The 12,149-nt window shown below is 45.9% G+C and overlaps 1 protein-coding gene across 1 annotated transcript in view; it reads left to right on the top strand.

The window, feature by feature from the left end:
- SETBP1 (SET binding protein 1) overlaps positions 1-12,149 on the top strand; it is a 248,300-nt gene that overhangs the window by 93,949 nt on the left and 142,202 nt on the right. Inside the window, exon 4 of the mRNA XM_039381165.1 lies at positions 11,864-11,935. Coding sequence (XP_039237099.1) covers positions 11,864-11,935 — 72 coding nt within the window. The remainder of the gene's footprint in view (positions 1-11,863; positions 11,936-12,149) is intronic.

Raw genomic sequence — 12,149 nt, forward strand, 5'->3', positions numbered from 1 at the left:
AAAAATGCTTCAAATAGGTACCAGACATTAGCTGCTCTTAAATCAATGAGACAATGCTTTGGGAAAAAAAAAAAAATTCTCACCAGTGCCTATCTTGTCCTAAGGCTTGCCTAAGATCTAAACATTCCTGATAGTGTTGGAAATAAAACCTTCAGGCTTTCTTTAAAAATCCTTTAAGTTCCTCTTGTCAGCATGACTGGCAAGCAGGCTTGGATATTTTACCTTTCCCCTACATAAGAAAAAGATATGGGCAATTAAAAATGTAAAGGAAAAGAATCCTCCCAGACCTTCATATTGATTTGTCCAGGGTTGGTGTTGTTATTAAAAACTGAATAAGGACAAATTAAATCCCAAGTTTCTCTCCTGTTTGCCATGCCAGAGGACCATATGTGTGAGTAGCTGTTTCAGGAAAGGACGGATGGCATATTCATGGTGTTTCTGTGAGCGGGTCTTAAGTTTTCTCTCTCTGTGGGTAGAAGTTCAATCCTCTGTGTTTTCAGTCTGCCAGACACCAGGGCAACACTGGCAGTTCCAAGAGATAATTATAAGCTCCTGAAGTTGCCAGGCACATCACTGCATCCATGGAAAGCCTTGTGATATTGAGCTGAAGGTGAGGTTCAGGGTCTGTAGTGGTTCCTAGCCCTGGTGGTGGCTGGCTCCGACCCACGGCAAACCTGCACTTCTCCGAGCTGTGCAAATGAGATAGCAGTATCTGTCTCACAGGGGGTGTTAAGAAGCTTAATTCATTAGTGTTTACAAAGTGTTTCTATATCCTCAGATGTAAGGCTCTATAAACAGACAAAGTATTACTAATTGCCAGCTTATACTGAATTGTAAAGTGAAAATAAGGGTGGCTGGAGGAAAGAGGTGCTGAATTTTCGGATGAGCTGTATCGGTCTAGTGGCTTCAAGTTAAACTGTTTAAAGCTTGATTTCCTGTTACTATCAATTAAAAATCTCCATTTATTTCTACTGGTGTAATATTTGACCTCCAGTTTACTTTGGGGAAAATGAAGGCACATAGGAGTCTGCGAGTGGGGCCTCCTATGGTAAAAAATAAATCAGAGGCTTAATTCAAGTGGTCAGTCCTGAATGTACACCGTGAGGATGCATTGCTTTAAATAGAATGAATCTTGATTTTCAGAATATTACTTCAGTGGTGCTGTTCAATTTATACCAAAATATATTAGGAAAACAATCTTGCACATCTTTATGGCACACCATGGTGCTAATGTTTAGAGCATATGGGTGGAATATTTTGTGATTGCATGGTTTAGTTTCATGGGTTTTTGTCCTCTTCATATAGCCCTGGTAGGAAAAACAGACTGGTTTATTTATTTAGTCTTTTCCACTTTATGAATTTCCTGCAATGCCACAGCAATGTCTTTCTTGGGTTCCTAGTCAACTTTTTGTTGGCATTTTGGAAGGTATCAGGAATAGGAGTAAGTTGCGTAACTTATGTTGTTTGTATTTTGTGTTATTTATATGCATTTTTCTGCAAATCCTGACTCTTTTGGACCAAGCTGTCTTACAGGTTCCTTGAAAAATTAATCATAGAAATGGAAAGAAACTTACTTAGTGCTCTTTCACTCTTTGAAATACACGACATTTTATGTTTGGGTTTTTTTGCCTGAAACCACATTGTTAAATAAGTAGTGGATAGCCATTTCCCACTTAGCCTCCAAAGGGTGAAATCCTCATCTGGTATAAATTGACATAGCTCTATTCAAATCAGAGGAGCTACATTAATTCAATCCAGCTGAGTCTCCAGCCCTTTAAAATGCCAGCAAGGAGAGTGAGTTTTGCACAGGATGGATTTTTGGGCTGGGTAGAAGATTTTTCTGTGTAACTTAGCTGTGTGTCTAGGCTCAGGGCTGTGGGAAACTGTCTGTTTGACATCTGCAGCATATGCAGCAAATGCTTTGGCAGTTCGAGTTAATGCCTTTTGAATTCGCAGGTTGTTTACTTTCAGCTTGAATGTGGATTTGCTTTCAGCCTCAATGGGAAATCTAACATAAGAAGTAATAGGACTAGCCATCTGTCCAAAAGGCTATGAGAATTCCTGGTTTTGAACCAATAATAGAGATCAGGGACAAGTTCACCCCCTGTGTAATCTCTGGCAAATTATTGGCATGCTCCTTGGATTTCCGACCTGGGACCCAATCCCTGTGGTGCAGTGTGAGCAAGCATAGACTTAGGAGAGGAAACCTGTGAAAATGAACACAGTCAGCATCCTTTTCCAATGGTCGCTTCTACAAACAAGCATTTTTCCAGCCCTTTCTTCCTCTGCTCTGATTTACAACCCATTTTGGCGTGTAAACTGTGCACCTGTGAAGCGGCTGCTACATCGTGGCTGCAGCCTGTGTTCTCAGGGGAGCAGTAAACAGCACGAGTGAATGGGAACCCCCATCTCTTGCCAACATTTCCTGCAAGTAAATATCAATCCATGTGTTAGCCACAGGCCAGAGAATGGTGTAATAACTAGATTGATTGGGTCACCTCTTCTAAAAAGCTCAGGGCCAGATTTCTAAACTGCTCAGCACACTCTTGAAAGAGTCCAGATTTTTTGCTTTCTTTCAAGCCAAAAGCCATGTCTCCCTCCCCCCGTCTAAACTGAGAAGCTGCACAAGAGCCAAGTTTTGCAAAAAATTAGCAGCATCCTGCAGCATTTAGCAGGACACAGTGAGTGGATTTTACAACGAGCACGGAATGTGATGGGTAATAAAGCTACTCCGCAGTCATAGATGTGGACATGAATGGGGCCTCCTGCACCTGTCTTGGTCCACCACAAGAAGTGCCTTCAGCTTCAGAGAGAGACAATACTTAGAATATAAGTACTGTGCTGTCTAGAAGGCAGTGCCCTTGTTCAGGAAGCCTCTGTGGTATAAACTCTTGGTCACAGCTTTTCCACTGACTTTGTCCGTGGTTTTGGTTGACTTGGATTGAGTTATCCTGATTTGGACCAGCTGAAAACATGAGTCTTGGTCTCCAAACCACTTGGATGAGCTGAAGATCATTGCTTGAGTATTTAATAAATAATAGGAAAGGCAGGGGAAAAGACAACAAGAAATCACTTAGAAAGAGCATCATCTGGTCTTTAACAGCAAAACATTCATTCTTCACTGCATGTGAAGTGAGTGTATGTGCTTTCAACCTTCCTGAGGTGAATGGTTCAGGAGCACAGGATATCTGGCAACATCCTTAAAAGCACACTAGCCTGATTATGATCTGCCTTTACGCAGTGAGCAACAGTAACTGAGATACCTTGGTGTAAATCCAGATGGAGATCAAAACCAGCCCTGCCACAGCCTTGTTTGTTCAGAGGACTCCAGCAAAACATACCACAGTCATTCCAACAGCACCAGGCTATTTTACCTCAATTACAGTTGGATTTAAGAAAACTGGAGGGTGCTGGATCATGTTCAAACTGTTTTCTTTAACCCTTCTCTGCCAAATCAGGGCTACTGCAGATTGGGTGGGGAAATAAGACTCTCTTCAAAGTCTTTATTTTGTCTATTGAATCAATAGTATTTACTGACTAATAACCACCCAAGGCTAACAGGCTCATTTGAACTGGGAATGCTGTAATTTTCCACATTCTAATAGCAGAATAGCCAGTTTATAGACAAGTAGTCTGCTTAAGGTGGGGGAGCTCAAGCCTCATAGTTCTCACTTACGGAAACAAGCTTCTTTTTCTGCCATTTTTCAAGGAGCCTTCTCTGAAAGTTTTCCATAGAATCACAGAAGTTTTTTCCTTATTTTCCTTGTATCTGTGCAGTCATGAGAACCAGGATGGCTTGAAATTAAAGTAGCACAGTCCAGCCTTCAAGTCAAAGTCTTTGCGGTTTTAGGCTTTGCTTGGAACAAGAGACAGAAGAGCCAAAACACTGCATAAAAGAAGAAGAAGAAAAAAAGCTGTTTTCTCGGTATTTTTGGCATGGAGGACGGCTTTCAGAGATACTGGAAATCATGCAAGAATAGTCTGTTCTTAAGAGATTTCTAGCCCTGCTCTGAAGACTGAGAGCTTTAGATAAGCATCTGCATGTGGAGATCTTCATCCAAAACAAACCACCCAACCTTTTGTAGTTCACCTGTCACTAATAGTGATTTCCCCCTCTGCATCTCTCCATGCACTTGCTCACGCACACAAGTTCTTCGAGATATCCTGAGAGATTTTCCCTGCCCACAACCATTTAATTCCCTCTTGACCAAGATCATCTCCTCGGTTAAGAAAACGAAAAGAAAACGTGATCGAAGAACCCTGTGCTGCCCAAAGGATTTCCTCTCCTCAGCCTCACCGCACACATCGTGCTTGTTTTCCTCCCCCTTCTCCTTTGCCACATCATCTCTGAGTTTTGCACGATTGTTTTCTTTCTTTTCCAGCCCGGAAAAATCCGACATCTCCTCCCCCTCCCTGGCAGCGTGGGTGACAGAGACGGAGAAATCAGCACAGTGTCAGCAAGAGTTTAGCCCCGCAGCTGGGACCTGAACTTTCAGTGGCGGAGCACGGCTCTGGGTCACTGCACTAAAGCAAGCCAGATTGATACAAAGTGCTTGCTCGCACTGGGAAGGGAAGCATCAGAAGCCAGCTGATAAAAATCTTTAGGCACCATCTATTGTGAGCTTATAGCAGCAAAAGCTGTTTTTCCCAGGGAAGATGACCGTGGGGTGTATATTTAGTGTCGTAACCCCCAAAATGACATGATATTTGGGTGCTTGCTGCACTACAGGGGATATAGATTTTAGCTGTAGATTTTAGAGCTGTTGAAACTGGAAGTGGAGCGTGTGGACTCAACGTGCTGCACAAGGTGTGAAGTTTTCAGCTGTGAAGACCTGAACGATCGTGTCTGCCAAGAGTTAATGTGCTTAGAAAGAGGATGCTAAAATATTCTTTCCCACTCCAGTTTGCAACTGAGAACTTGTTAGTCTGTAATATCTTTTATTTATAGCACCTTTTGACTCAAAGGATCTGAAAGTGCCTCTATCTGGGAGTCACTTCAGTGATACCTGCAGGCAGGGATGTGTCTTTGCAGGTGACTCCAACTGAGGTGTCAGGGTCTGCTTTGCCATGGACACACGTAAGGGACCCCATCTGCCTTGCCAAATGCCAGGGCAATACCAGGCTGCAGGGAAGGGCAGAAAAACCCACCCTAAGCCTGAGGGATAGCAAAGAGAGAGAAAACAAATGTATAAACCTTATGGGAGTGAGCATTTGGATGGACACTGGCTGACTTTGGAAGCAGACAGTGGGAGGAATCACAGCCAATGCTGGATGATGACCTTTTACAAAGAGCTTGGGGCAGCGAAACCACAAGTCAGAAGAGGGGATTTAGTGGCCCTAACTGGATTCCAACTGAACCAGATCCAGTTGTGCTGTGCTGGCCTGGAGAAACTCCAATGTGGACCCTGTGCAGGGACACACCTCAGTGGCAGAGATGCTCCTATAAGGACACAGGCCCCGTGCTCGGCTTAAATATACAAACTCACACATCACTTAATGAGTGCAGTCATGGCAGGGCATCTGCTTATTTTAAGTCTACTCCAGTGCCTGCCCATCAGCTGCTCCCCATGCAGCAGCTGTCAGTGGCTGAAGGACCAGCTTCCCCGTGTGGCTCCTGGCAGATAGAGAGGTGTCATCCAGCCCTCTGCTCTCCTCCTGTGTTATCCACGCTGGCCAGGGAGGCAAAAGTCAGACCAACTGATGGCTTTACGATTCCAGCCTGCGATTTCTGCTTCATCCACAGCCAGGCGAGATTCTGCCAAGATACATATTAGGCAGCTGCTCAGGACATTGCTGTTTTGTCTGTACCACACCGAGCATGCTGTCTGTCTGTCTGTCTCCCGCTCTGGTCCTGCGACCCTGCTATCGGAGCGGTTGCTCTGCTATTCCCTGAGGTGGCCAGAGCGTGTTCAGTGAGAACCAGACTTTTTTTGGCACTTTTCCTGCGCCTCCTGAGGAACTTGCCCGAGGGAGCTAGTGCCCATCTGTTTCAGCATCCTCTAATTCCCATGGCTTCCGAGCAGTTCTGATGTTTCTCAGTGGACAAAGCCATCCCAGCAGCCCCATAAAAAATCTCCAGGGACACCAGTGGCTGCTTACAAGGCAGTGCCCCTCCCTGGGTCTCCAGCCAGGTTTTCAGCTTAATACACTTGTTCCTCCATGATAAAATCCTCAGCACATCTCTCCTCCCCAGCATCAGCATTATTATATTTTTTTTTCTCCAAATCTCTTTCCTCCAGGCACCAGACAAGGTGCATTTGATACCACTTTATCTCTCTCATGCATATGTCACTGTTTCACACTCTGGTTTAATACGAGTCACATCACTAGCTGGAAGTTGGCTCTCTCGGGTCCTTTCTATGGAGAACATGCATTTTTCCTCAGTCTTTCTCTACTCCCAACAAAACTTGACTCCTCCCTCCTTTGAGGAGGGGGTTGGGGTTAGCACATCCTGGCATGCACAAGGTCATGTTGTCTTCTTTTATGGCATCTCTCACTCTCTCCTTCTTCCTCAGAGAAGAGAATACATATCTTGTGTGTTCATATGGGGTTTTTTTCCCCTCTTCTTGGTCCATTCAGTGTTACATCATGTAGCACTTCTTTTGGTGCCCCTTCCACACATGCTCCTTTGGATTTGTGGGTGGAAGTGGAAAGGAGTTCCTTTAGAATCATGGAATCATAGAGTATCCAGAGTTGGTAGGGACTCACAAGGACAATGGAGTCCAATTCCAGGAATCCCACCATGTGCCTGAGAAAGTTGTCCAAGTGCTCCTTGAACAACGCAGGCTTGGGGCTGTGACCACTTCCCTGGGGAGCCTGTTCCAGGGCCCAACCACCCTCTGGGTGAAGAACCTTTTCCTAATATCAGGTCTGTGCTTTTCCTGACGCAGCTTCATGCTGTTCCCTTGAGTCCTGGCATTAGTCACCAGAGAGAAAGTGACAAGCATATGGGCAAGCCTTGTCCTTACAGAAAACCTAAGAGGGAAATAGAGAAGAAAAAAAAAATAAAAAAATAAAATAAGGGGATAAATATTTGGGAGGAGGGCGTTTAAGAGGAGAGAAAAACAAATCAAAGCCAGTGCCAGGCTAGAACCAGCAGCTGGTTGCCAGCACAGCAGGCTGAGAAGTTGTTGGTGGAAGCGCTCAGTGCCATGTTTGGGTTGCTTAAAAAAAATACAGCGTCCCTCCCCTGTTATTCCGCCTCTGCTTTTCTTTTCTCCCAGCCCCACAGGCAGGAGGAGGGGGGACTCAGTTGCCAAAGGCACGCTTGTATTTCCAGCAGTGCCAAGGGATGCACTCAGAGCGTGTCCTGCGCTGTCACACATGTGTGTGCACACGCGTGTGCGCCCATGAGCTCCGCGCCCGGGCAGCTCCGGGCTGGAACGGACCTCCCGGCCTTGTTGTGTGTCCAGGGGCTCCCCACACCTCGAGGAGAGATGCCAGGGCATTGGCAACCATGGCACGATTTTTTTTTTTTTTCCTTTTTTTTTTTTTTTTTTTTTTTTTTTTTTTTTTTTTTTGTTGCCGGTGTGAGAGCAGGAGGTGGGTGGGGAGGGCTGGGGACGGAGGAGAAAGGGAGGGTGGAAGGTTGTAACGCTTGGCTGGAAAAATTTAGAGGAGTACAAAGGGAGAGAGCGCGATGAAAAGGGGTGGCGGCGGGGAGAAGTGGGGATAGGGGGGGAGAGGGAGGAAGGAGGCTGTGAACTGGCTGCCGTGGAGGTGGGAAGAGATTTATGTTTGCCGAGTGGTTGGGTCGGGAGCAGGCTGGGAGGGTGCGGGGTGCCGCGGGCAGGGCGGGGGTGCCGCGGGGAGTCTGACAGCAAACCAGCGGGGCTTCGTTTTCCGCCTTTCTTTCCTCCCTCCGTCCCTCCCTCCCTCCGCTGGGCGCTCGGAGGAGAAGGCAAGACAAAAAGCTGAACCGGTGCCAAGAAGGAGCTGCAGCGACTCGAAAATGGCACTCTGCGCCGCACTAATATTTCGAAGCTGGGCTGTGCTGGAGAGAAGGGAAACGTGTCAGGAATGAGAATGGCTGAGACCGTGGGGCCACTGGCCGGGCTCAGGAGTGTCCTCCCTCCTCCCCGCTTCCCATTCGCCTTTTAAATGTGACCCTTTTTTCTCCTCCAGCCACCCCCAGTGGTATTTAGGAGCTCTGGGAAAGGGAGGGGACCTTTGCTGGGGACATGAAGTGTAAAGGGGCTCATCCCCTCCTTCCATCTCTGTATCAGGGAGGGCTTTTTTTTTTTTTTAATTTATTTCTCTTTTTTTGTTATTTTTTTTTTTCCTAAGGAGGAATAGAACACTTGATTCCCAGTGAGTTTTCTGATTGTTTTCCTGTTGCCCTTCCCCTCCTCCTCGCTGTCCTCCTCCTCCTCCTCCTCTCACTGTACCCATAAGGCTGCTGTTGTGGCTCTGTATCTTGATGCAAGGTTACTTGTAGGACACACGAGTCTCTGCTGCAAGGTGCAGCGTCGCCTGCGTCGGTGTTTCCCCTCCGCTTCTCATTTGCTGGGAGACGAGGCAACTTCCAAGCAGCTCCACGGCTCAGCTCAGCGCCTGGCTGATGCAGTGGCGCTGTTTGGGTTGCAAAAGCCCCTTCCTGCAAAGCATGTCTGGATAAAACAAGCAAAAATTGTCATGTGGGGATGAAACTGCATCAATTCATAAGATTGGTTAACTGGCAAGAAATGGGATGGATTTTTGTGGTGATTTTTGTCTGAAAGGAAGGGTTTTGCCCTGTGTTGTTTCCCTTGTCCCTCCATTTACAGTCAAGGAAAAGGGATATAAAAATTCCCACCTTTTTTTTTTAATGGAGTATTATTATTACTTTTTTTTAGCATTTTAAAAATTATTACCAGCACAAGCACTCTTGTAATAGTTCAATTGTTGAAGTTAAATGCAAATATTTTTCCCCCACCCCACAGATGTTCCTTTTTGGACCATTTGGAATTCGGATTTGGAGTTTTAGGTTGTCTTTACAGAAACTAGAGACTGGAGAAAGAGAAATTCCCAGCCTTTGGTTTTGAAAACAGGTCCACATCCTCTTCTATCAGTTTTAGCCCTCACATAGCTAGCAGGTCAAGTTCAAGGAGACCTTTCTAAAGCACAGGCAGGGCCTTGTTAACTTGCTGCATCTCAGGAGGCTGTGGGTTCTTGGGTTACTAGCTTGGCCCATTTTGTAGTCCTAGGCATGGGATGATCCCTTTGACCTCTCTCTCACCTGAAAACCATGCCCTAGTAGACATACAAACCACTTCAAACCTCACCTTTGGTCTCAAACATGTAGACCTGGCTTGGGAGCACCTAGCTCTGCCCAGGCAATGCCTTTCTGGAAATACTCTGATAAATAGTGGGGAATTCAGGGAGACTCAAAGGCCTGCTCTTCTCACTCTCTTCTCACAGCTCCTTGCAAATCAATAGTCCTTACTCTGTGGAGGATCAAATGCTCAGTCCCAGATTAACACTGCCGGGAGGTGCACTCGTCCCTGAGGTGATGTCAGCAGGTTTTGTATGGAGTAGAATGACTACAGCAACTGATCCCTTGCTCTTCCTCACCTCTCAGCTGAGCCTTATACCGTGCTTACCTGATCCTACCTGTTTTCTCTGAATAAAAGGCATACATAAAATACATGGGTTTCTATAAACACATGTGCATACTGTTTGCTTTTCAGTTGTCTCTTTGGGCTTCATGAGATGAGCTGTGTATTTAAGCCACCATCCTCACCAAGGGCAGGCACCATGCAGATCTTGCCTGAATTTCATGGAATCACAGAATGGTTTGGGTTGGAACAAATATTAAAGCTCATCTCGTTCCAACCCCCTGTGCCACGGGCACGGAAACCTTTCACCAGACAAGGTTGCTCCAAGCCCCATCCAACCTGGTCTTGGACACCTCTCTAGGGATGGGGCAGCAACAGCTTCTCTGGGCAACCTGTGCCAGGATCTCACCACCCTCACAGGGAAGAACTCCTTCCCAATATCCCATCTAACACTGCCTCTGGCAACGTGAATCCATTCCCCCTTGTCCTGTCACCCCAGGCCCTTGTCCGAAGTCCCTCCTCAGCTCTCCTTTAGCCTCTTTAGGTACTGGCAGGTGCTCAAGGTCTCCCTGGAGTCTTGTCTTCTCCAGACTGAACAATTCCATTGTTCTCAATCTCTCCTCATAGGTGAGATATTCCAGAATTTTCCAGACGTTCTTGCTGGTATTTTTGTCTGTGGCTACTCGTCTTCCTCTGGGCACAACCTGCTCTTTTTAACCTGCGATCCCTAAGGATGGTAATCTCAAGGATCCATGGGATTCTAACCTACAAGAACAAATGGCGGGAGTGGAGATTACAACCCACATCAGAGGGACCAGAGGAGACCCTGGTATTGTCCTGACCCACCATGCGACTGTACAGACCATTGTTCATGCATGTGGAAGCAGCTTGCATTTACTACTGATTTAAAGCTCTTGATACATGAGTTACCAAACAACAATTCCCATCAGGTTCAGGGAGAGGATCCCAAAGATATGGACAAGTATTAATGTGGAATCACAGCATCCATATGCACAGAGTAGCAATGTAGTGTTTGTTATTCAAGAAGGTGAACTGGGAGCAACAGATGAAGAGACCTTCCTAAACTTTGTTACTTCAGAATTCAGACCTCTTTCATTCCCTTGGTATCTTGAGAGTAGGGGAGCTTTGGGGCAAAAATGCTGCTCTTGTACTTTCCAAGTGGTCATGTAAGCCATCTGGGCAGCTTGGTCATACTTCCCAAGGAGGGAAGGCAGTGACAAGGCACTTGAATGCTTTTATATTTATTTCTCCCTGTATAAAGGAGGTGTCATTGGATGTATTCTCCTGAAACGTGATGTCTCGTATATCAAGTTGTTTCCTTCAAATCCTTCACCCTTTTAACACTTTATAATGAGAAATACTGTTTACTTGGAGTTGTTATGAGATGACTTGTGTCTGGAAGGGTTAATCTGCAGAGCTCTTCCAAGGCTATCTTCCACACCTTCCCCACTCCCGGTCTTATTTTTTTGGACCGGAAACTTCATATTTCTGTAATCTAAATGTGCAAATGCTTTGCAGTCACGGTCCAGTAGCTGGGTTAATCTCAGCCCCCTGGAGTGGCAGATGGCTGATTTGTTGCTGATTCCAGTTACAGAGAATTGTGTCACCTATTATCTTTGCACAGGCTGATGCTTGAAAGGATGCCTTTGGCAAAATCAGTGCAAAGGAAAGCAAAAAAACCACTCTCTGATCTGCATCACCACAGGTGAAAATGTAAAATATTTCACCTTTGTGTGAAGGGCTGGAGAGGTGGACAAAGAGGGGAAGTGGGAATGGAGGAAGGAGAGGAAGACCTAATTTTCATACCAGAAGTACCAAAGCACGGGGCAGAGCAGGTTGGTTGCAGTTGTGATGTTGAATCACAAGTGCTTACCCTGTTTTAAATGGTTTTCCAATGTGGTAATCCTTGGCTTCAGCTCCTTACTTTAGCTCCTATACAAAACAGGCAGCTTGACATCTTGTGACACCTTCCTGCTCTTCCCAAGCCTTTCTAACAGGGGTTGTCAAAGGAATCCGTGGTGTCTCTCCCTGACATCAACACTCATTGTGCCAATACTTGGGGGCGCTTGGGAGGAGAAACTTACACATCTGTGTGGGGTAAGGGAAAGCTTGGGGGACCTTCCAAAACTCTGCAGGGCTGAGAGTGAGCCCCAGCTCTGGGGGCTGGCACATGGTGGTGGCCATACTGAAGGCTGTAAAGAAACTGAAAGGGCAGAGCAAAACTCAGTGGTCTTGTGACCATCTTCTACACAGTCATCCCAATAATCAAGGTTTTGTCTTTTTTTTTGCTTTGGGAAACACCACAGAGTCAGATGAAGAATTTGGGAAGAGAGTGTGGGTTCCCTGTGCAGAGTCCAGTGACGAAATCTGTGAACAAGGTAAGAACAAGGGGTTATGGCCCTGATGCTTTTTGTTTATTCCTTTTCCCCTTCCAGATGCATTTTTGCAGTGTTAGACACAAAATGTAAGTATGCATAGCACAGAAACTGATAGTCCAAGCCCTAAGCAAAGGAGTCTAAAAAGATCAAGCTGAATAAGGTTTGTTTTTAATTCGTGCCATTACGATGGTTTGGATTTTAGAACAGTTTGTAT

This window comes from Pipra filicauda, unplaced genomic scaffold (assembly GCF_003945595.2).
Source record: "Pipra filicauda isolate LSUMZ 115617 unplaced genomic scaffold, ASM394559v2 scaffold215_size1667880_pilon, whole genome shotgun sequence".
NCBI lineage: Eukaryota > Metazoa > Chordata > Aves > Passeriformes > Pipridae > Pipra > Pipra filicauda.